Below are 24,207 nucleotides of genomic sequence, written 5' to 3' on the forward strand. Positions count from 1 at the left end.
CTCTCTGTAACTCTGTTTTTCAAATAAAATAAATAAATTTGGCCGGCGCCGTGGCTTAACAGGCTAATCCTCTGCCTTGCAGCGCCGGCACACAGGGTTCTAGTCCCAGTTGGGGCGCCGGACTCTATCCCGGTTGCCCCTCTTCCAGGCCAACTCTCTGCTATGGCCCGGGAAGGCAGTGGAGGATGGCCCAGGTCCTTGGGCCCTGCACCCGCATGGGAGACCAGGAGAAGCACCTGGCTCCTGCCTTCGGATCAGCGCGATGCGCCAGCCGCAGCAGCCATTGGAGGGTGAACCAACGGCAAAAAGGAAGACCTTTCTCTCTGTCTCTCTCTCTCACTATCCACTCTGCCTGTCAAAATAAATAAATAAAATAAAATAAAATAAAATAAATCTTAAAAAAAGACAAGCCTTGCAAGAAACCAAGCTTATTTCCAAGTAGATTTCTAGAATAAAACTCAGCACCCTTTAATGAAAGATAACTAAGTCCAGTACTCAAGAACATGGGAACCATGGTGTCTACCTTTCAGTAAACAGTTACCGGACACCAGAAGCAAAGAAGTCACGCTTACAACCAAGAGAGAAGTCAAGCAAAGAAGCAGGATGTCTGACACCTCTGTGACAGCCAGAACTAGTAGACAAGAACTTTAAACCCGCTGTTAAATATAGATACAAGTATTTAAAGAAAAACATGACTGCAATGAGGAAAGAAAGGATCTACAAAAAAGGAACCTTCTAGAACCGAAAAGCACAGTATATTAAATAATGATTTCACTGGATAGGCTAAATAGCAAATTAGTCATGGCAGAAAAAAATCAATAAACTTGACAGCTAGACCGAAGCACAGAAAGAAAAAACAAATCTAAGAAAAACATTAACAGGACTTCAGGGACTTTTTTGGACAAACAGTCTTCCATGCACGTGATTAGAGTCCCAGGAAAAGTGTGTGAGGAGGAGTGCATCTTAAAAAATAATGGCCAGATATTTTCCAAAATTGGTGAAAAATATAATCCCATAGATCCAAGAAACTCAATGAATTTCAGTAGGGATAACTACAAGGAAAAGCACACCTAGGCACATCACATCAAATTGCTGAAAACCAGTGACAAAGCAAACACCTTTCAGGGCAACCAGAGAAAAGTCTTATCCTCACGCCAGGCTTAGGGCTGCACAGCCATTGTTGAAAACACTGAGGGGACTAGGAGGTGACTCTTCAGTTAGACCTCGCGATACAGGGACAGAGACTTGAAGGCGTGCTGCGCTGCTGAAGTCTGGTAGGCTCAAGTTATCTGCCATCGATTACCCCAAAGCTGAGTGCCTTAAAGGAAACGGGGGCCAAAGAGAGCAATCTAGAAAATGTTAAATGTGTGTCTAAAATAGAAACCATGAATGTGGCTGTTAACATATGGGGTTGTACAAAATGGAACAGATGAGAAGCCTGCTGTGTTTTTAAGTGAGTTATGCCAGCAAGGAGAATATCTTAAACCTTTTCTTACAAGGTATTTGTTCGAAGTTTAACTTTCGCGCTTATAAAATTCTGCAAACTGAAAACAGGCTGCGAAAACTGCTCAGTGCCAGGGGAGACATGTTCTGCAGTGCAGCAATTTGGAGGGGCCAAGGAGGAGGAGGAGGGGGGAAATGTGCTTGCAGAATGGTGGGCGTCGTAGCTCCAAACCTCAGGCTCTGTGTGATGACATGTAAAAGCTGGAAGGCAAAGAGGGAGTCTCTCATTAATCTCTCTCTTTGTAGGGGCCAGTGTTGTGGCGTGATGGGTTATGCTGCCACCTGCAATGCTGGCATCCCATAGGAGTGCCAGTTCGATTCCCAGCTGCCCCACTTCCAATCCGGTTCTCTGCTAATGTGCCTGGAAAAGCAGCAGAAGACGGCCCAAGTGCTTGTGTCTCTACTATCCATGTTTGAGACCCGGATGGCGTTCCAGGCTCCTGGCCTTGGCCTGGCCCACCCGTAGCTGTTACAAGCATTTGGGGAATGAAACAGTGGATGGAAGATCCAACTCTCCTTCTGTCTCTGTGTGTTTCTCCCTCTTTTTCTGTAATGTGCCTTTCAAATAAATAATCTTTTTTTTTATATCTCCCTCTTTCTACCAGGAAGAGAGACCTTTCCCGTAACACTCAGCAGGCTACCCCTCAGGTTCCCTTGGCCAAGACTGGATCTTGTGCCCATATTCTAGCTGCAAAGGAGGCTGGTGAAAACAGGCAACTGGTCTTTTCAGCCTCAGTTACAGGAGCTGGACTTTTCCAGCAAGGGAGAAATAGGGAGGGGCTCAAGGTGACTATGGGATAGGGAACCACAGTGTTTGTCCCATCCCAGGAGCGCCCAGGGTGAGAAATGGGGTGACCCAGTGTAGGATCCTGAAGTTCTCCAACACTCTGTGGAGCTTCGTGCCTGGGGTCAAGGAGGAGGAGCGCCACGCTGAGTGGTTTCAAACAAACATCCACTTCCTCACCTGCTCTGAGCGCCTGGGGGATTCTGACTCAGGGTCTCTTTCGAGGTTGGAGCCATGCTGGTGGGCAGGCAGCAGCCGCGCCCCCTGGAGGAGGCGTCACTTCCAGAAAGAAGGCTCACTCATAAGGCTGTCGCGTGAAGTTCTCCAAACCAAATCGGCTCTGGGCTGGCCAAGCAGAACTCTCTGGAGGCGGCCTGCAGGGCCTCAGGGTATGAAGTCAGCTTCTCCCAGAGGAAGCGTTCCGAGGCTGAATGAGGGAAAGATGAAGAAGGAAATTACATTGCTTTTATAATCTTGCAAGTGGCATGGCGCCGCTTCGGCCATGGTCTGTTGCTCACATCGTCCGACCCTGGTATGACGTGGGAAGTGACCAGGCAAAGGCAAACTCGGGGAGATGGACATCTTTGGGGACTCTCTTGGAGACTGGTTACGAAGACAGCAGGAGGTGGGAGGTGATCCTAAACAGCCTGATACATCACAGGGCCCAGCGACGAGAGATCCAGAAGAGAAGTGTTCCACACAGGTCATCAGTAGCTAAGGACTGAGCAGTGGTCACTGGATTCGCCAGTCTGAGCCATGGAGAGCAATTCAAAACAACCTCCTCTGAGCCACGTGCAGTGGACAGAGGTTTGAATGGATGCAGAACAACCAGAGAGCTGCAGGTACCGGCTACTTTCCTGAGAGGGCTGCATGAGAGGGAAGGGAGATTTGGACAGAAGCTAGACGAGGACAGGAGAGGATTTGGTTCCTTGTGTTTCTAGACAGAGGCGGGGCAGCCAGCGGCCTGGGTGAGGTGAAGATGAGTGATGAGGGAGCCTCTTGGAGGAGGCAGGAGAACTGGAGATCAAGGGTCCAGGTGGGCCGCTTGGCTTTGAACAGAGACACTGCATCCTCTGGGGCGGCCCTGGGGGAGGCGGGATGAGTCTGGTGGGCAGGACCTTCAGGTGAGGATGCCTGGCAATCGAGAACTCTACCTGCTGGCCTCAATTTTCTCCGGGAGAGGGGAGGCAGGGTCACCGCGAGCTGTGAACCACCACGTCACTTACCACGCTGATTGCTTACATATGCGGGAGGGCCTGGAAGCAACCTGTTCTCACAAGCAGGGGTGCCCTTCCCCGTGAGCTCACGCACACTGGAAACCTCTCGGCACACTCATTTTTCACAGCTGGTGATGTCTTCAGACAGCAGCTGTCTGAGCTGCCATGAGGTATGGGTTGGTGGGATTGAAATGAAGTGGAAGATTCTAGAAGTCAGTGGAGGTGAAGAATCAGTGGGGCGGGCCCTCCCAGGTCTCACTGGGTGTCCCCCCGAGGGTCTGTCTCACTATCAATTAATCCTGGGCTTCACCACCCCAGGCGGGGCACCTGCTGGGTTCTTAGGCAAATCCTTTCGGTGGGGATGAGATCTGACTGCCGACGACCTCCCTTGGACTCTGCAGGGTGTCCCAGAACAAGCCCTTCTCCCAGGGACATCATTCAGACACGCGAGGCCCGCCTGTAGGACGAGCGTCCCCTGTTGCTCCCTCATGGACAGAGTTTCCCGATCCCTATCAGGGCCTCCACCCCTGCCCCTAGATTCCCTGCAAGGCAACTGTGATCCCCAAGATTCTGCCATGACTGCTCCCCCATCTCCTTTCCAAGATCCTCGGGGCGTTTGGCAGGGTGGCTAGCAATTCCTGAGCACAGGCGGAAACGTGTCCCACACTCTGCAGGATGTGTCAATCAGACGGGCAGTCTGGCAGGTCTGTCACCCTCTGTCCAGATGCCAGGTCCTCTTGGCATCTTGACTGTCCATAGCCTGCCCAGGTGAGGGCTCATCTACTTCTGGGCCTGCACTCCTTCTGAAGCATCAAGTCGAACAGGTGATCAAATACTGCACCCTGGCGTGCAGCAAGAGGGTCCAGACCCTCGCTCTCAATCTGTCTATGACTCATGGCGGAGTCTGAGTGCCAAGGGACACTTGACCATGCTCCAGGCCAGCGCTGTGAAATATTAATCGTCGTTCTCCCCCTCTTCTGCTTCCCCTTTTGCGCTTTGCCCCTTTCTCTCTCACCCCCACCCAGATCCTGTCCTGTGCTCCTTGTCCCAGGAGGGCAGAGGAGAGAGTCTCCTGGCTGGGAGCTGGAAGTCTCAGGCCCAGGAAGGCAGCAGGAAGGACTCGCACCAGCCACATCTGGAGGAAAACATGAGCGAGGGCAATGCTCTCACGGTCCCCAACTTGGGGTGGGGCCGGGGAGCTGGGTGACAGTCATGGATGGTGGTGGCTTCAGAGGGAGGAGCCTGGGCCCCCTTTTCCAGAGATACTTGGGAAGTGGTAAGAGCCCAGGGAAGGGAAATGGCTTTGTGGAATGTTCTGGCAGCAAAGTCTTAGCCTTGCAGAAATCCCCCCACACTAGCACAGCACTTGGGAACAGAACTACTCCACTGGCCCCAAGAGTGGCCTGGGACTAGACTAGAAGAGAGACCCATTCGGGCCCTGCAAGGGGGCAGAGGCTGTCTCCATGGCAACCTGCAGGGACCAATGAACAAGGACTAGCCTGGTGATGGACATCACAAATGACACTGGAGACTGTGTGCTTGGAAGCCAATTAAGTCTTGGCAAATTAAAAGCCACCATGGAAACAGAGAGGTGCTCCAAATTAATCACAATTGCATTTCTTCCCTGTGGCAGAACATGACCTTGAACTACGAATCGAGTGGCAAAGGGCAGAGGCAGAGCTGCCACAAGGGTTCTGGAGCTCACACAGCTGCACAGGCCGGTTCCCAGCGCCATGCTATTCACCCTGTTCCAGACCCCCTGGCTGTTCACACCCCATTATCCTCAGGGAACTGAGCCCAAGGGGCCACATACACTCCCGCGGCTGCTGTAGAGGATGGGATTCTGCACTTGGAGCTGCGATGGGCTGAGAGTCGGGGGGCAGTCGGAAGGGACAAGTGTGTTTTTGCATGTGGGAGGGCCATGCACCATCAGGGGTCAGAGGGAATACTGTGACAGTCACCCTCTAAGATGGCACCAAATGCTTCTCACATCTGGCTTTCATGCCTTGGGTAGCTGCCTCCCATGGTGAACTGGAGCCGACCTGTGTGACCAGTGCAACATGGCAGAAGAGAGTGTGTAGCCTCCAAAGGTAGGTCATCAAGGGCACTAGCTTCTAGCTCAGTCTCTTGGGTCCCTGGCACTGGGGGAAGCCAGCACCCACATCATGAAGATGCTCACGCAGCCTCATGGAGATGCCTACCTGGAACTGAGTCCTGCAACCTCTGCAGGTGGATCCTCCCATTCCAGCCAGGCCTTCCTGGGAGCACAGCCCTCGAACATCTGCCTGCAATCTCACTTTCAGCAAGCACCCCGTCCAGGTCCTCATGCTCGGGGACTCTGGGAACGAATCACAAGGTTTGGGAGATGTGCTATGCCACATCTGATCTCTAATACATGATCCCCCAGTGTCAGAGGTTCCAACATCAATATCCCTCCTAAGGCAGACAGAGAGGTCGAGTGGTAGTCTCAAGTCACACGGCGGAGCAGCCAAGCGTCCACGCAGCACCCAGTTTCTGCGCTCCCTGCTTCTCACCTACCTCTCTCCTCTCTGGGCTGTGTCTGCCTTTACCCCCACGTTCTCATCGCCCCAGCAGCATCACCGCTTTTGGAAACAGGCTCATTCCATCCCCTTGGCAAATCCTTTGTGCTCAAGCCCCAGGCCCCTGCAGTGTGGAAATGGTAACAGCCACTGCTTGTGATCTATTGTAATCCAGCGTGGCCAATTTGTAACGGATCACATTTGTAGCTGCACCGTCTGCCAGTGGGTTCTCGTGTGGGGGCTGGCTCCTAAACCGCCGTGATGCTGCGAGACATACGATTCTTGGCTTGGCGTGCAGCTTGTCAGATTGGCTCCAAGAAAGGAGAGTCCTGGCCAAGAAACCCCCGTACTTAACCAAGGATAGAGGCTACAATGCGGCTGCACAATGTTTCCATAACCTGCTCTGAGACTCAGAGGAGGAGGGCAAGCATGACATGCACTGGGGAGGCAGCTGGGGAACCTGGCCGGGCCATGATCATCAGGCTGGGCCACGGCACCCATGAGGGAGGTGACCTTGGCCGTGAACATGCTGGCTGGTATCTGACAGGCCCTCTCCAGCTACCCCGCTTATCAAAAATTGAGGTTTAGAGGCAGAAGCCCAGCAGTCGAAAGCTGACCACAGGGCCTTTTCTCATTCTGGTTTTCTAAGACTTATTTATTGATTTGAAAGCAGTTACAAAGAGAGGAGGGGGGGAGGGAGGGAGAGAGAGAGAGAGAGAGATCTTCCATCTGTTGGTTCACTACCCCAAATGGATCCAACAGCCAGAGCTGGGTCAGGTCAAAGCCAGGAGCCTGGGACTCCATCCAGGTGCCCACATTGGTGCAGGAGCCCAGGCACTGGGACTCTCTTCCACTGCCTTCCTAGGCCATTAGCAAAAGGCCAGACTGGAAATGGAGCATCTGGGACTGTAACCAGTGCCTCTGTAGAATGCCGGCATCATAGGCAAGGGTTTAACTTTCTGCACCACAACGCTGGCCCCACCTTTTCTCATTCTAAGTCTCTGTTCCCACTGTCCCTTGGCCCAGAAAGGCTTCCCCCTCTCTCTAGAGTGACAGCCAAGATAGGCCCCCTACAAATCCTGCTGCACGTGCCTTTCCTGCCCACATCTCCCCATCATTCTCAAAACACAGGGGCATCAATTGCAACTCTCACCTGTCCGGATGCCTCTCGGCCTTGTGCGTATCCCCGTTCGCCATTTTCACACCCTACTCCCCCAGCTCTGAGCTCTCTGGGAAGCTCTCTGGGACGCATCTAACTGGCACTCATGTTCTCAGAGGGCAGCCAAGCCTGGGGCTGGCAGGCACGCATGCTCAGGATCTGCTGGATTGGACGCAAGTGAAGGCACACAGTGGGACAGGGGACATGCCATCCCTCAGGCCATGGGGCTCCACAAGTGAAATCCCACAAGAGGAATGTCTCCACTGGGTAGAACTTGGCTGCCTGGGTCAGGCAGGCGGGACAAACAGCGTGAGGAATGAAGACACACGGCCAAGCCTCTCCGACAAACTCGCCATTGGAGGAAGGGCTGCAGTGGGAATGTGTGGCACAGCCCCGCCCTCTCTCTCAGGAGCCGGCTCCCAGGGCCAGGCTTGGCTTCCCCCGAGGAGCCGCCGAGGAGCCGCCCTCGTGGCAGCCGCCCTGTGTGCTTCTGCCGGGGACGGCCTCGCCTGCCTGCTCTCCTCCCTTCCTGCTGGCCCCTCTGGCTCCAGCGTTCTGCAGCCAGATGTCTCTGACCTGCCACCAGCAGCTGCTCTTCCTTCTTAACAGGCTGTGGTTCCAATGCCCCCAGCAGAGGCGCTTGGCAGGGGGACGGTTTCCTGGGCAAAAGTCTCGGCTCCGCCCCAGGCACATCAGGAGCTTCTGGCCCAGGCGACGTGGGGGTGAGTGCAAATCAAACACCCGCTCTCCTGGTTAGGACTTGGGGTCTCCAGTGACTGAAAACCCAGCTCTCCCGACTTGAGCAGGCAGAGTCCGCTGGGACACATTCCCGAAAGCCCAGGATGGCTCTGCTTCAGGTGCACCTGCTCCTGGGTTTCCAGCTGCCCTAGGAGCAGTCTGGGAAACCCTACTCCTTTCCAGTTGTCTCTGTTTTCAGACTTCATGTTGTGGATGTTAGCATCTCCAGCCCATGCCCAGGCAGGTGCAAATCCAACAGAAAACACAAGGGAGATTTTCCACCTCGAATTATAGGACGCAAACTCCTGGGCCTGGCTGTCATTGGCCCAATTTGGATTCCAGCCTATCTCAGAATCGGTCACTGCAGCACACTGACTGGCTGATCCTGGGTCCCATGGCCCCAGCAGGTCAACGTGGGTCACCTGCTCCCGTTCCAGCTACATGGACAGAGAATGGCAAGGATGGTGCTGGCCTCAGGAGCAGGCAGACAAGGTCATGAGCTTAAGAAAACAAAAAGACAACACCTGCCACACAGCTAAGGAAAGAACCAGCCCATAGTACTCGTGCCTGCTGCAGGGGTGAGCAGTTGGGGTCCTAGGAGCTTCTATACCTATACATCAGTCGTGAGGAACCACAAAACTTTCCAGGCTCTTCTTACGGTGCTTTATTTACCTGTGCGTGCTTGCTGACAACACCTGGGATCCATAGCCCCAGGAACCACGTGGACGTGAGCTGGGTACCTCGCTGGACCCATGAGCTCTGCTCTCTGTTTGGGGGTTGGTGACTCAGGAACAGGGCCCTCCCCTCATTCCACAGCCTGGGTAATGCCTCCTGCCCATCGTGATTCGCCCAGGGTGGGCATGTGGCCGCAGATCCTCAGATTAGGATGGCTCAGGGCTGCTGCTCATGATGCTAAGGTGAGGTGCTCTTTGTCTTTGGCAAGATGTGAATAGGAAAGTTTGTAGCTCTCGGAGCTGTGGGCAGTTGTCTCAGCACTACGGGGAAGCGAGACCAAAGGTGAAGCTGCCTTGTAGACAAAGCCAGAGGAAGGAAGGGTGGGAGAGAGGAGGCAGAGGTGGGGAAGGGGGAGGGCAAGGAGAGGAAAACTACCCCTAGTGACACTGCTGAACCCTAGATCAAGCTTTGCCTGAATGCAGACCCTGCGTCTGGAGTTTTCATTAGGAATCAATATCTTCCCTGTATTATTCCAAGCAGTTTGGGTCAGACTTTCTATTACTTGTACCCCAAACATTCCAACTGAGTCACTCAGAACATGTTTGAGCTGCTTCCAAGTCTGGAAGTGAGCTCTTACAAAAACAGCAAGCAGCCACCACGCCGCCGAGGAGAGACAGCCCCTGCCAGCAGCTCCCGGCACTCACGCATTCTACGGGGGTGACCAGCTGGGGTCCTAGGGGCCCCCGCCCTGGCTCCATATGGGAATGTCCACCCCAGCTGTGTTGACAGATGAAAGGGGAAGAGCACCTGGGAGGGGCTGCAGGTACGGGAGAGGCAGAGTGTTCCTGGGCATTTGGGAGGCTGCCCGGCGGGCTGCTCTTTGGAGACCCTGTGGCCTGCAAGAGGCCTGGATCCCTCAGCTGGGCAGCTGCGTGCCCTGTGGATGGAGCATCTGCACTCAGATGGGGATGGATGCAGGGAAGGGAGCAGCTTAGATGCCGCCCATGAAATGCCTGCTGCGTGAATGTCTCTGCCACACAGGTGACTTCAAGGGAGTCAGGTGTGTGTAGCCCGGGGCCTGAGAGTACAGCCTGGGCCCCAGTCTGCTTCTGCTCTGTCTGCCCCCTACAGGCCAGCTTTGCGCCATCAGATTCCCTCTGGGACAGGGCTCAGCTCTCATACTCAGGCTTGGCTGAAGGGATGGGCCTGGCCCAGACTGCATTCCCTCCCTGGGGGCAGCCTGCACCCCGGGGACCAGGGCCACCACTGCTGGTTGGGGGTACAGAGGTCAACCCCCTTGCCTGTATGCTAGGCGCCCTGAAGGGCACCCCAGCTCCCAGCTCCCAGCTCTGCATGGGGTCGGCTGTAGCTCCCTCGCTGCAGCACTGTAGTCACACTTGAGCCTCTCCCAGTCCTGCTCACAGCCCCCAGCACATCCTTTGCCAATCTCCAAACCAACCTACCCAGTGGCGGCGCGGTATTTGGGGTGCCTGCTTTCCTGGACAGAAGCCATCAGCGGTCAGTAAGCAAATGCAGATGAGAAGCACAGATGTCTTGTTTGTGTTTTGTTTAAAGCTGAAAGGGGGCCGGGGCTGTGGTGCAGCCTGCAATGCTGCAGTCCCAGCTGCTCCACTTCCTGTCCAGCTCCAGGCTAATGCACCTGGGAAGGAACAGGAGATGACCCCAAGGCTTGGGTCCCTGCCACCCATAAGGGTGATCAGGCTGGAGTTCCTGGCTCCTGGCTTTGGCCTGGTCCAGCCCCAGCTGTTGCAGCAATTTGAGGGGTGAACCAATGGATGGACAATCTCTCTCTCTCTCTCTCTCTCTCTCTCTGTCACTATGCCTTTCAAGTAAATAATTTTTAAAATAAAAGATTTTTAAACATTAAACAAGCAATATATATTCATTGTGGAAAAACTGGGAAATTCCAAGTGGCCAAGCAATCGGTCCGCTGAAGACCAGGCAACCTGCAGTGAACGGCGATGGTTTTGAACTTGCATGCAAGTATTGAGCCCTTTTATGCACGAGGCCCTTCATGCTCCCAACCAAGCCGTGAGGGAGGCCCCCTTATCTGCTTTACTGAGGAGCCACAGGAGACTCGGGGCCCTGGGGTTAGGCCGAGGGTGAAGAGCCAGGAGGAGGCTCTGTGTGCTGACAAGCTGATGCCAGAGTTTCTGAGCGTGTTCTTAGATGGGCAGAAGGTGGGGGGTGTGGAAGAATGTGCCAGGGGCCAGGAAGCCAAGGCTTTCCCCACAGCCCGGCTCTGCCTGTCACTTACCAGTTGACCTCCTGTTGGGGTCTCTGGTGGGGCAGCGGCTGGAACTACAGATCTTTGCACGGGGTTAGCAAGCACAGTGGCTCTGGCTGCCTGCAGGGGGCACTACTGAGATGGAAGGAAAGCCAGAGGTGGGACACCCCCAGCCTTCACTTCCCACAGCAGATCCTCTGTAAGCTGTCCTGGGGCACTGAGGGGGCCCCCTGGAGCTGCAGGCACCTCGCAGGGCGGAAGCCAGAGCAGGCCCTGGTGTGTGTGTGTAAAAGGCTTAATTTATCTTCCTTGCCCTCTTTGGACAAAGGAGACGACAGGAGAATGTTTTCCTTTCTTTCTTTTTTTAAAGAAAACTTTCCATTGTGGAAATGGCGTGTGTTTATTTTGTAAAATCCAGCCCCAGGGGCATATAACTTCTGGGGGAGGGAGGGGGCCGAGCCTGAACCTTCCCTGCTGGGCTCCTGCAGCCCCTGGAGGCCTCCCTGCCAAGCTCTCTCTGTTCAGAGGGACAGAAACCTCACCCATGGCCGAGAAGGAGAAGCAGAGAGAGGCGAGCTGAAGTCCGAGAAGTTAAAGCGCCACTGAGGTGCCCGTGGCTGAGTGCTCCGCCCTGGCTGCGGGCCCTGGGCTGGGCGCTGTAACCCTGGGACCTAGGTGTGCCGAGCTATACCTTACAGGTGAGCAAATCCACTCCCAGAGAAGAGGTGGTGAAGCGAGAATTATACACAGGTTTGGCTGAGACCATGACCACACGCAAGATCTAACATCGTGGCACGTGGAGCCACGTGCTCATGGCCACAGAGCCTCCTGCTTGTGGGGAGGGGCTGAACCCTAAGAGAGAGGGGGTCCCAGCTCTTCTGGGTCAGCATGCTCCTAGTGGGGGGTACCAGAGCTCCCTGGAGGACACAGCCTCTTCAGGGGACCCCTGGAAGTTCCTATTGTCTCTGAAAATGCACCCCTGGGTAAAAGGTGATAAAAGCGGAAACTCCCGGGCAGGGGTGGATTAGCAGCTCTGCTGTGGGGCTGGGGGATGAGTTGGGGGAGGGTGGCATCCAGCGCCCAGACCACGTGGCTTCCCAACAGTGGGTGAGTCGCATCACCTGTCTGTATCTGCGTTTCTTCTTCTGTTGGATGGGGGAACAGAGAGGTAGGTTGGGAGGACTGCACCTGCACCATGCTTGGGGCAGTGGCTGGCACAGAGTGACAATGTCACCAACAATTATTCTCCAGAGGGGACTCATTGTCAGCAAGCAGCCAGTGGGGAACACATCATCACAGTTGAAGCCCAGCGGCCACACACAGCACCCTGAGCTCTTTCAAGCTTGTCCTCGCACTGGCCCACAAGGAAGGCCCTGCCCCAAGTTCATTGCACCCAGTGTTTCCTCTCCTCTTGGCTGGAGGCACTTGGAATTCTCAAAAGGAACTGATGGGGTTGGGACCCTCAAGGCTCTCTGTTCCAATAGACAGTACCAAGTACCACCTGTAAACTCTCTGGCATGCCTCCAGCAGGTCCCAGCTCAGACAGGACTCATCCAGTTAAGAATGACAGCATTCAACTTTCTGGAAGAATTTTTCTCCTTGTCCCCACTTCCTTAAAATGTTTGTAGAATTTATTTCAGAGGCACAGAGTTGGAAAGCAGAATCAGTCCCCCCCCCCACACACACACATAGAGGAGGTGGGTGGGAGTGGTTCCCATCCTCTGCCATATATCCGCCATGGTCAGGACTGAGCCAGGCCAGAGCCAGGAGCTGGGAACTCAAACCAGGTCTCCCATGTGGGTAACAGGAACCCCACTGCCAAGCCATCACTGCTGCTCCCCAGGGTCTGCCTTGCCAGGAAGCCGGAGTCAGAAACTGGAGCCAGCTGTAGAGCCCAAACACTCCAATTTGCACTGAGGGTGTCGTCACAGGCATCTGCCCCTGGCCTTTTCAGTGGTCATTCCTTGGGTCTTTGGGGCCCGTGCAAAGCCTTAACTTCTCTTTGGTCAGCAGGATCCATCGGGAGATCGCCACCACCATCGCGGTATCATCTTGGGCAATGCCGCCACCTAATCTAACGGAGACCACATCCCCGCTCTCAGCGGCACAAGCCCTGCCCCCAGCGGTGCCGTTCTTCACCTTCACCTCTGCCGTCATCACACGTGGTCGTCTCTGCACGGCCACAGCGGCCTTCGGCAGCAAGGCACAGAAACTCGCCAAGTGACAGGAGAAACAAGGAGAGGGTGTGGCGATGGTTATGGCTCCCACACCTAAGCTGGAAAGGCTAAGGCCACCCCAGGGACGCCCACGAGACCCCAATGCCCAAACACCACTGGGAAGCTCGTCTTCTCTCCCTCTCTCCTCTCTGCTCTCTCCACTGGCCGTTCTCTTTGCAAACAGAGCCCGTCCATGCGAGCTTCATGGATTTATAAGGTGGCTGCCTAGCATATAAGTAAAAGAATTTTCATCTCCCAGGTTCTGGGACTGAAAACTCCCTGAGGAGGTACCAGAATGGCTTAGCTTGGTCACCTTTGGGCCAATCATAAAGGCTGTAAATATGTAATTTTGTGATTGGCCCGAGCCTCCTTGGCCACGTGTCTAAGAAAGACATCAACTGCAGGATACTTGGCACCCTAGCTGGTGCCCACATCCACCCCAGCCACCACTCCCATCACCATCAACACCACCACCTTCATCATCCACATCATCATCTCCACCATCATCGCCATCACCACCACCACCATCACCACCACTGTAGCTCTTTCCCTGAGAACCATGACGTGCCCAGCCCTGAACCTCACACTTGGAACGGCAACAGATTGGAGTTGATGAAGTCTCCAGTCCTGCAGGAGCGTCTCTGGGAAACAGTTGATGTTTTCAAAGAAATGGACGCCTGGTCCTTGGCCGAGGATGGAAGTGAAAAGGGAAGCTAGAGGATAGCATCTGGCCCCTCTGTGGCACTGGTCCTAAGCCCTGGGCTGGCTCCACACCCTGGGAAACCATGGAGTCTGGGCTCTGATGGGCCAGCAGCCCCCTGGGACCCCCTGGGAGCTGTTCCTCCACAGGCACCAAGCTGCACACCAGCCCATCGCCCTGGGCCCTGCCAGAGCCCTTGTCCCATCTGCCCCTCCTCCCCTGGGTGCTGGGGTTGTGCTTGGCTCCTTGCCTCCTGCTCCATCTTGGAGCAAACATCTGTTTCCAGATGTTGTCCCAGAGCCTCATAAAGCAAGGAAAGGTCCGAGTTAATACATCCACCGCAGACCCGCCTGTCGACAGCGACTCGTATCAGGAACGGATCACTCAAGGAAAGCAAGACCCCTCATTTCCTGATGGGGGTGGGGCGTACGGAAAGACAAACAGGGCACCCCTCCCATTTCAGAAATGACCTCAACAAAGCGACTGCCTTTAGGAGAAAGAGGATGGGGAGGGAGGGGGAAGGCCTTTGTAATGGGGTTTACAGGAACAAATATTCCAGGCGGTTCCTGGGGAAGGAACCACAGGGAGACAGACTCAGCCAGGAGAGCAGACCCTCACCTGGATTCACTGGTCATTGGCCACGGTCCGGACACTGGGCTGAACTTGAACCTGGGGCCTTTGAGGTGCCTACCGGAAGAGACCTGGTTGATGTTGGCTCTGGCCCTAGTACGCTGGGTGACCCGCTGAGCCACAGCGCCGGCCCCTCCTCTAGTTCTCTCTTCCGACTAGATCCTGCCATGCTCCAGGTTCCAGCTCAGAACCAGCTCTTCCAGGAAGCCTTCCTGGACCTTCCCCCCGACTCCGCGTCTCCTCCTACTCCTCATCTCAAAGTCCCAGGGCACCTGCTTGCCTCTGCCTGGCTGCCTGGCCCTCTGGAGGTGCTTCCGGGCACCACTGCTCTTCCCTGCACCTGTGACTCCCAGCAGGGCCCTCTGGGCTGTGAGCTCTGAGTGTCTGCCTGTGGGTTTTGCTCTGACCAGAAGCTCAGGAATTGGCATAGACGGGCTGATGGATCGGTGACCCGGACCATGACAATGGTCAGGCAATAGGCTTCCTTTCAGCCGTAGGGGCAGCTCTAGCGGGGGCCAGAACCCCTGCTTGGTGTCTGTGGTCCACGCGTCCTCTCTGCAGTTATTATGGTGGCCATGATGCCCCACACACTCACCCTCGCCGAGGCACAGGGCCTGCATCGCAACCTCCAACCCCCACGGCGACTCTAGGGGATGGGGATTCTTCTCCCCACAGTCCACGTTTAAAAGCAGGTGCGGAGAGGCTACCTAACTTCCCTAAGGTCACCCAAGTAATGGACAGTGAGCCATTACCTGAAATTACTCGGAGCAACCTCCAAGTGGAGAGAAATGAGTCCCAGCGATGGCCAGGCTTGACCTAGAAGCAAGGCCAGGGGGAGACTTCACTTGGGACCAGAGGGTGTGAGCGGTGTTGGGCCTCGGCCGCTCCTGGAAGGCATTGCTGAGAGAGAGCCGGTCGGGGAAGGGCCCAGGCACGCGGGCCAGGCCTCTGCTGACTGCCACAATCCCCAGGGTCACTTTCAGCAGCAGATGACCCTGAAGACAAGGCCACAGGCCCACCCCACCAGGCTTCCCTTCCTCACCTCCCGTGTGCATGGCCGTGGGAAGGTCCATCTCACATGGTTCTGAGCGCAGTTGTCTGACTTGTCTTCGCCAATGGGTGTTAGCAGGTGTCACTCAGCAGAGGCACGATAAAAACTCCTGGAACCCTCCCCGTTGGTAGCCAGCCCCATGCTGTAGAGAAGCTCAGGAGCTACTCCAGGGTGTTGCGAGGACAGCGAGGTGGCCCCGGGAAGATGAGAAGCCATGCAGCTGCAGCCCAGCCCCCCAGCACAGCCACACGAGTGACAGAGCACAAGAACCACTCAGTGCAGTCCTGTCAATTCACAGAAGCATAAGTAGCAAACGATTTTTAAGCCACCGAAGTTTAGCAACTATAGATAACTGAAATACTGTCCCGTGTCGTGCCTAGGCGTGGCTGGTGTCCTGACCTTTCACAAGCACATATGTGTTCTTGTATGTGCATCTAGACCACGTGGTACATTCTGGTTCATGTTTGCATACTTCTCTCTCTCTCTCTCTCTCTCTCTCTCACACACACACACACACACGTGGCCCCTGGGGCAGCCCTGGTCCTCACAGTATTTGCACTTCCTAGACATGCCTGCTTAAATATGCACCATCTCCTGTGTCTCAAAACACCAGAGCAGACAGACAAACACAAGCAGTGAGAGTCTAAACAGACGGCAGCTTGAGGTTACATACACAACACACACACACAAAGGCAGACACACACAGACACACACAGAAACACACAGAGGCATACACACGGGGACACACACAGGCACATACATAGTCATACACAGTGACACACACAGGCACACACATAGACACACACACAGAGACACACAGAAACACAGAGCCACATACACGGGGACACACAGTGACACACACAGGCACACATACACAGGGGCACACACAGTCTCTCACACACAGGCACACACAGACACACAAGTACACACAGGCACACACAAGTACACACAGACACACACAGGCACACACAGTCTCACACACAGGCATACACATAGTTACATACACACACACACAAGTATCCACAGGCACACACAGGCACAGACACAGTCACACACACAAATACACAAAGGCACACACAGGCACACACAGGCATACCCATAGTTACACACACAGACACACACACACAAGTACCCACAGACACACAGGCACACACCCAGGCACACACATAGGCACACCCAAGCACACACACAAATACACACAGGCACACACAGGCATACACATAGTTACACAGACACACACACAAGTACCCACAGGCACACACACAAGTACACACAGACACAGATACACACTAGTACACACAGGCACACACACAGGCACACACAGGCATATACATAGTTACATACACAGACACACACACACAAGTACCCACAGGCACACACACAGGTACACACACAAGTACACACAGACACACACATAGGCACACACAAGTACCCACAGGCATGCACGGGCACACACATAGGCACACACAGTCTCACACACAGGCATACACATAGTTACACACACAGACACACACACAAGTATCCACAGGCACACACACAAGTACACACAGGCACACACACACACACACACATAGGCACACAGACACACACTAGTACACACAGGCACACACACAAGTACACACAGACACACACACACAGGCACACACAGGCACACAATCACTTACGGCCGGAAACCGAAGCACTCACACTCCTCCGAGCCCCTCGGCCTCCTGCAGGGGCCTCAGGCACTTTCCTCCGAGCCTCCGCACTTGGCTCCGCTCTCACTTTAATTAGAGAGTTTGTCTTGGCCCCAGTTAATAAGGCTCCTGGGGCCTCCTGAGCAGCCAGGCCGCCCCTGCACATCTGCGGCACCTGCCCCTTCACCCCAGCCCTGCTCTGCAGGGTCACAGCCAGGGCACGGATCCGCGTGGCCGCGTGGGAAGGAAGCGGGGGCTCAGGACGAGGGGTGTACAAATGTCTGCTCTGCAGTGCCCCCCAGGGGCCCGCGAAGCCCGAGGCACTCTCCCCAGTGACCCTGAATGCTCCCACGTCCCCACCCCAGGGCAGCACTGATTGTCCGGCTTTGCAAAGCACACGGAGGGCTTGCCTCGTTCCCTTGGCCCTGCTCAGGGCAGGCCTCAGCTCCTGCCCTCTGGGCTTCACACCTGGTACAGATCCATAGCTCCCAACAGCAGCCCAGGGCACAGCACTTCTGATGGTCCCTCTGGCCTCGGGACAAGTGCAAGTCCCCTGCCACGCCTGGCAGCGTGAGGCCTCACCAGTGCCCCTTTGCTGCCGTGGTCAGCCTGTGCTCCCAAGTGCCCATGTTTTCTCGCCTCCAGCCGTTGCACAGGCAGCTGGCTCTGTCCGACACACACTCCTGCAAGCATTGCCCCGCTATGCCACTTGCATTCGGACCCCAGGCCCCAGCCTGCAACCCCCAAGCACCCACCAATTCCTGCCTTGCCGTACTCCAGAATGCCGGCCTCCACGCCTGCCTGTCTTGTTTCCAACACCGGCTCTGAGCCCAGATCCAGAAAATTCTCCCCAAATACGTGTTGAATAAGCGAATGCCGGCCCCTGTTCCTCTAGCGGAGCTAGACTCCACCCAGCCTCTCACCTTGGCTCACTCCTCCCTTCGCACCCCCTTCCCCAGGGCTTCTACAGTGTGCTCAGTGCCAAGGACACAGAGACGCCCACAGTCATCCTGCTCCCTGGGGAGGGAGATATGGGCTCAAGGCAGGACACGGCTTGGGCTATGGAGACAGGAATTGGGTGACCTCTCACCAGTGGTGGCTTGCTTGGTGGCTTCTGCCTTGCTGCTGGCCACATACAGGTGTCAGAAGCAGAGCAGGGATCATATGGCCTGGGAGAACGTGTGTGTGTGTATGTGTGTGTGTGTGTGTGGGGGGGGGTTCTGGCAGATCCAAGCCTCCTCGGGTGAGGTTTGCTGGTTGTGGCTGCTACGTGGGAGCGGTGCGCTGGCCAAAGAGCTAGGCTTGGAGCAGGCACAGGAGCGGAGCAATCACAAAGGAGGAATCGACCTGAGAGAAAGCAGGAGGTGCAATCTAGAGGACCCGTCCCCGGGGCGGGGAGAAGGCGAGCATCCAGCCAGAGCTGCAGGGAGAGGCCGAGGCCTGGCAGCAAGGCAGCGAATGGCAGGAAGAGACCAGAAGCTGAGTGGGAGGTGGGGAGGGGCTCCGGGGGCTGCCAGGCAGCGGTGGGAGGGTTCAGGGATGCGTGGGAGAAGCGTGCGGGGAGAGTTGGAAACCGGAGCCAGAACATGCAGTGTGGTGTTCTGTCCTGTCCCCCAGGGGGCTTCGAGGGGGCAAGATGGGAACCTGGGCTGTACCCTCGCCCCAACAAGCACAGCGAGATCCTGGCTCAGCACGGTGGGATGAGGCCCTGTGTATGGCCTCCTCTGCATGCAAGAAAAGAAACCGGTTCTAACTAGCTTGAGCCAGAATGACTCCTGGAATTGGGAAGTCCACTGGTGGCGCTCCCAGCCCACTGGAATCAAAGGGCTTAAATGATGGACGGCTCCAGGAATCAGTCTCTCTCCACTCCTGTTTGCCGGCTTCATCCTCAGGCTCCATATGTATTTACCCACAGTGGAGAGATGTCCCCTGCGGCTCCTGCTGATGTCCCTCTAGGAAGCCCTTCCCAAAGAAGCAGCCATCCCCTCCCAGTCAGATATCCCCGCCTGGGCTCCGCCTACTGCCCACCTCTCACCCAATCACGGCAGCCGGCAGAAACCACTCTTGGGCCCCAGGGCCGGGTGTGGGGTTAACACGGCCAGACACACCTTCTCTCAGGGAGAAGGAGGAACTGGTCCAGAGCAGATAAAACAATAGATGACCTCCCTGTTGTGCCTCCAGGAGTCTGATGTCGGCCAGGTCTACAGAGTGGGCAGAAGGCCTGGCGGAGGCCCGTGACTGTCTCAAGGAGGTCTGGCCATTTTAAAGTCAGAGTTAGAGAGAGAGAGAGAGAGAGAGCACACTCCATCTGCTGGGTCACTCCCCAGATGGTGGCAACAGCCAGGGCTGGGCCAGGCTGAAGCCAGGAGCCAGGAGCTGCTTCTTGGTCTCCCATGTGGATGCCGGGGCCCAAGGACTTGGGCCATCTTCTACTGCTTTCCCAGGCCATAGCAGGGAGCTGGATTGGAAGTGGAGCAGCCAGGACTCCAACTGGCCCTCATATCAGATGCTGGTGTTGTAGGCAGCAGTTTTACCTGCTATGCCACAGCACCAGCACCAAGAATTGGAGCTTGATCTGTGGTCGTGGAAACATTCCTGGAGAAAGATGGGTCTTCCGGGTGCTGGTGTGGAAAGACAGTGCCACGTGTACCCAGTCTGCACCATTCTTCAAGATCTCTGGGGAAGGGTGCTTGGTGCTGCGGTTAAGAACCTGCTTGGATGCCTGTGTCCCACACTGCAGTGCCTGTGTCCCACACTCAGGACTCTCAGGTGCTGCAAGGCCAGCTTTCTCAAGGGAGCCCGGCCTCTCTTCCCCTCACGCAGCTTTCACAGCAGGGTCCCCTGCCTCCCGAGGCCTTCGCCATCCCCGCCCCGGGACCTGCTCTGTGTCCTGCCAGCTTTCTTGCCTGCTTTCCAGTCCTCCATGGAGCCTCTTGCTCCTCTCCCTATGTCAAAAGTAACATTAACATTGTGGCACAGCGGGTTTAGCCACCTCCTGCGACATGGCATCTCACATGAGCACGGGTTCAAGTCCTGGCTGCTGCTCTGCTTCTGCTCCAGCTCCCTGCTCCCGGCTTGGGAAAGCAGAGGAGAATGGTCCGATGCTCGGGCCCCTGCTCCCCCCATGAGAGGCCCAGAAGAAGCTCCTGGCTCCTGGCTTCACCTGGCCCAGCATCCATTTGGGGAGTGAACCAGTGGATGGAGGATCTCTCTCTCTCTCTCTCTCTCTCCTCTTATACTCTCTTTTGAATAAAAATAAATAAATATTAAAAAAACAGTGACGATGGGGCTGGCACTGGGTTGTTGTGGCCATTTGGGGAGCAAACCAGCAGATGGAGTTTCTCTCTCTCTCCCTCCCTTTCTCTCTCTCTGCAACTCTGCCTTTCAAGTAAATAAATAAATAAATAAATCTTTAAAAAACAAAGTCAAATTCTTTGGATTACCACCGAAGCCCCTCTATCCAAGAATTTCTACTTCTGGGCTGTTCCTGGGCCACCCCACAAAGCGCGTTGTTGTGACATTTACAGAGATTTACAATTTCTCACCGCCTGCCTTTTGTGGCAGCTGGATGTGAACTCCCCTTACCCTCCCTAGGGGACTTTGAGATCCTAGAAGGCAGGGTCTTTTCCCTTCCCCATCCCCAGATCCTGGACCCCAACTCTGAAGAAAGAAAGGTTCAGGACAGGTGAACCAGGGGGCCGGCGTTGTGCAGCAGTGTGTTAAGCTGCTGCCTGCAAGCTGGCATCCCATATCTGAGCACCGGTTCAAGTCCCGGCTGCTCCACTTCCGATCTAGCTCTCTGCTATGGCCTGGGAAAGCAGTGGTGGATGGCCCAAGTCCCAGGGCCCCTGCCACTCATGTGGGAGACTCGGATGGAGTTCCAGGCTCCTGGCCTCGATACAGCCATTTGGGGAGTGACCCAGAGGATGGAAGATTTTCTCTGTGTCTCTTCTTTCGGTCACTCTGCCTTTCAAATAAATAAAAATAAAATCTTAAGAAGACAAGACAATCATCGGGCAGCAGTGATCTGAGAGAGAGCCTCTGTGCTTGCAGGGCAGGTCAGTGCAGGGAGAAGGGGGCATCTGGAAGAAGACCCTCAGAGGCCAGTGAGGCAGGGGGTGCCTTCTGTTGAGTGCTTACTGTGTGCCAGGCACTGTGTTACCTGCTTCACTCGTCTGACCCCATGAAGTCCTCACTGACAGCTGGGGGCATTTATTATAAACCCATTTTGTAGGGCTGGCGCTGTGGTGCAGTGGGTTAAAGCCCTGGCCTGCAGCGCTGGCATCCCATATGGGCGCTGGTTCTGGTCCTGGCTGCTTCTCTTCTGATCCAGCTCTCTGCTACAGCCTGGGAAAACAGTAGAGGATGGCCCAAGTCCTTGGGCCCCTGCACCCGCATGGGAGACTCGGAAGAGGCTCCTGGCTCCTGGCTTCGGATTGGCACAGCTCCAACCGTTGTGGCTGTCTGGGAAGTGAACCAGCGGATGGAAGACCCCTCTCTCTGTCTCTACCTCTCTCTGTAACTCTGTCTTTTAAATAAATAAAATAAATCTTTTTTAAAAAAAACCCATTTTGTAAATAAGAATACTGAGGCTCAGAGACGCTAAGGAATCTCCAACGTAGGGACACGGGACCCCAGAGTCCCTGGAGACCCCTCAGCTTGGGAAGCCCGGGGTATCAGGGTGAGCTCAGGCTGGCTTCAGTGACGCTCTAATCCCAAACTCTGGGTAGAGTTTGCCCGGAAGGGGTAAAAGTCAGCCTGAAACTTAGGGAAGGAAGGAAAGGAAGTCCCCTGTTCAAGTCCTCCGTTCAGACCGGCCCGGAGGTGAGTGACAGAAACCCACCGTGCCCGAAGCCCCAGCGCGGAAACCCTCCGGCGCCCCCTGGTGGTCCTCCATGCCACGGCGCGCTCTCAAGGATGCCTCGGCCGCGACGGGGACAACCGGACCTCGGCGCGGGGAAACCGAGGCGCGCTCGCTCCCTGGCGCACCCAGGAAAAGCTCCCGGCTGCCAGCCCTTTCCATGGCACCCCTTTCTATCTGGAGTGGGTGACCGGCCCAGTCGTCGAGGGGTAGCAGATCTGCTACACCCCAGCCCCGTTACAAGCACGGTCCGCGCCGCGGGACGTGCCACACCCTATCCGATGCGCGAGGATACGGCGCGGTGTAGACTGCTCCCGGCGCGCCCCGTCACTGTGAGGCGGCTTCTCCACACCCCTGCCGCCACCACCTTCACTCCCACCCCCATTTCAAAGGCCGGCCGCGCCCCCTGCTCCCCCAAAAGCTCAGCGCCCCTGTCTCCTTCGCAGGAATGCCAGGAATCAAAGGAGATCAAGTGTTCCGGGGCGCAGATGCGGCTCAAAGAGGGGAGGGGACCCGAGAAGGGGGGCGACTGCGAAACGCCCGGGTCAGCCCTCAGCGGGCGCGAGCGCCTGTAGGAGCTCCTCGCTTGCCCAGGCAGGGCCGGCTGGTCCACGCAGCGGGAGCCGTGGGACAGGGCTCAACTCACCGCGCGCAAGAAGGGCAGCGGGCGGGACCGGCAGGCACGGGGCTGACTCGCGCCTCGAGTGCCCCGGAATCAGGCCCTCGGCTCGGCGTTTTATCTCCGGGAACCTGGTCAGGGCTCGGTCCTGGAAGAGCGAGAGGGGCGCCTGCTCTGCTGCCCCCTGGAGGGCTCCCTTGCGCCTCGGAGACCGGGCGAGGTTGGCCGAACGAGACGGAGCCGCGGGACCCGAGCGGGACCGCCCTCCCGGGTGGGCGCGCGCGGGGGACCCAAGCCAGGGCTGAGGGGTCGGGCCGGGGGCGCCGCAGCAGCCTAGGGACACCGCGGACACCCGTCCCGCGGTCCGGCCCGTAACGCAGCCCGGGGGCCTGGAAGGCCACCTCGCGGTGCCTGGCCCGGGGCCCTCGCCGCGGATCCGGCGTAGAGGGAGCGAAGTGCGGCCCCTGCGCCGCCGCTCACCCCTTCCTGCCTATAAATAACCCCCGGTGTCACTTCAAAGGGGGCCGGGAGCGCGGGAGAGGGGCTGCGGGGCCGCGCGCCCCGCACGCCACGCCCCCCACCCGGCCGGTTTGCATAAATAAACAAATCCGGGCGGCCGGCCCGCGGGAGCGCAGGGGCGGCGGGGGCGGGAGAGCTCGGTTTGGGAAGCGGCGCGGATTGCTCATCCGATCCGCGCGGCCGCCGCGGCTGTGTCAAGTTACAGCGGCGCCGGAATCGGCCCCGGCGCTGCCCATGGGGCCCTCCGCGCGCGCCCTTGCGCCCGGGGACTGAAGCGGGCTGACTGGCAGACGCGGGACGCCCCGTGGGACCGACGGCGCGGACCCCAGCGCGGACGGCAGACCCCGGGACGGGCGGCCCGGCAGACGCCCCCGGCGTCCTCGCGCTCGGGACGGCCTTCCAAGTAGCTCTTTCCTCGCGCCGGCCAGCGAGCCTCGGTGGCCGCAGCCCGTGTCTTTGGGCTTCTCCAGTGCTGGTGCTGAGTTTTCCGTCTCTCTGACGGGAGCGAAGGAGAGGGACGTCAGCCAGCGACCCAAGCCCTCTCCCGCTCTCTCGCCTCTATTTATTCTATTTATTTATTTATTGGTTCTCAAGACGCCCGGCTATGGTAGCGGAGCGCGCCGGCAAAGCGGCGGCCGCCGGAGCCTGCGGCCCGGGGGAGCTGGGCGCGCCCGGGACGGCGGCGCCCGCGGCAGCGCGGAGCGAGCGCTGCGCGCGGCTGCCCAGCGCGGGGTCGTGCGGACTGCTGGCGCTGGCCCTGTGCTCGCTGGCGCTCAGCCTCCTCGCCCACTTTCGGACGACCGAGCTGCAGGCCCGGGTCCTGCGCCTGGAAGCGGAGCGTGGAGAGCAGCAAATGGAGACGGCTATTTTGGGACGAGTCAACCAACTGCTGGACGAGGTCTGTGCTCTTTGTTGCTGGCTGTTATCCCTTCCCGCGGCGCCCCCTCGCGCAACCTCCCAACTCTCCACCGGCCGGTGCCCGCGGGCGCTCGTTATCCACGCCGCCCGGGCACCATGGGCCAGCTCATGTCGCCTGCGGGGACGCGGGACGTGGGGGCGCGGCGCGGGCCG

General features: G+C 56.9%; 1 protein-coding gene across 5 annotated transcripts in view; it reads left to right on the forward strand.

The window, feature by feature from the left end:
- Nucleotides 1-23,740: 23,740 nt before the first annotated feature.
- Nucleotides 23,741-24,207, forward strand: part of COL13A1 (collagen type XIII alpha 1 chain) — a 141,252-nt gene continuing 140,785 nt past the window's right edge. For all 5 annotated transcript variants that reach the window (XM_062213967.1, XM_062213969.1, XM_062213971.1 and 2 more), the window contains exon 1: nt 23,741-24,034. In XM_062213967.1, coding sequence (XP_062069951.1) covers nt 23,741-24,034 — 294 coding nt within the window. The remainder of the gene's footprint in view (nt 24,035-24,207) is intronic.

Source organism: Lepus europaeus, chromosome 17, assembly GCF_033115175.1.
Source record: "Lepus europaeus isolate LE1 chromosome 17, mLepTim1.pri, whole genome shotgun sequence".
NCBI classification, from domain to species: Eukaryota; Metazoa; Chordata; class Mammalia; order Lagomorpha; family Leporidae; genus Lepus; species Lepus europaeus.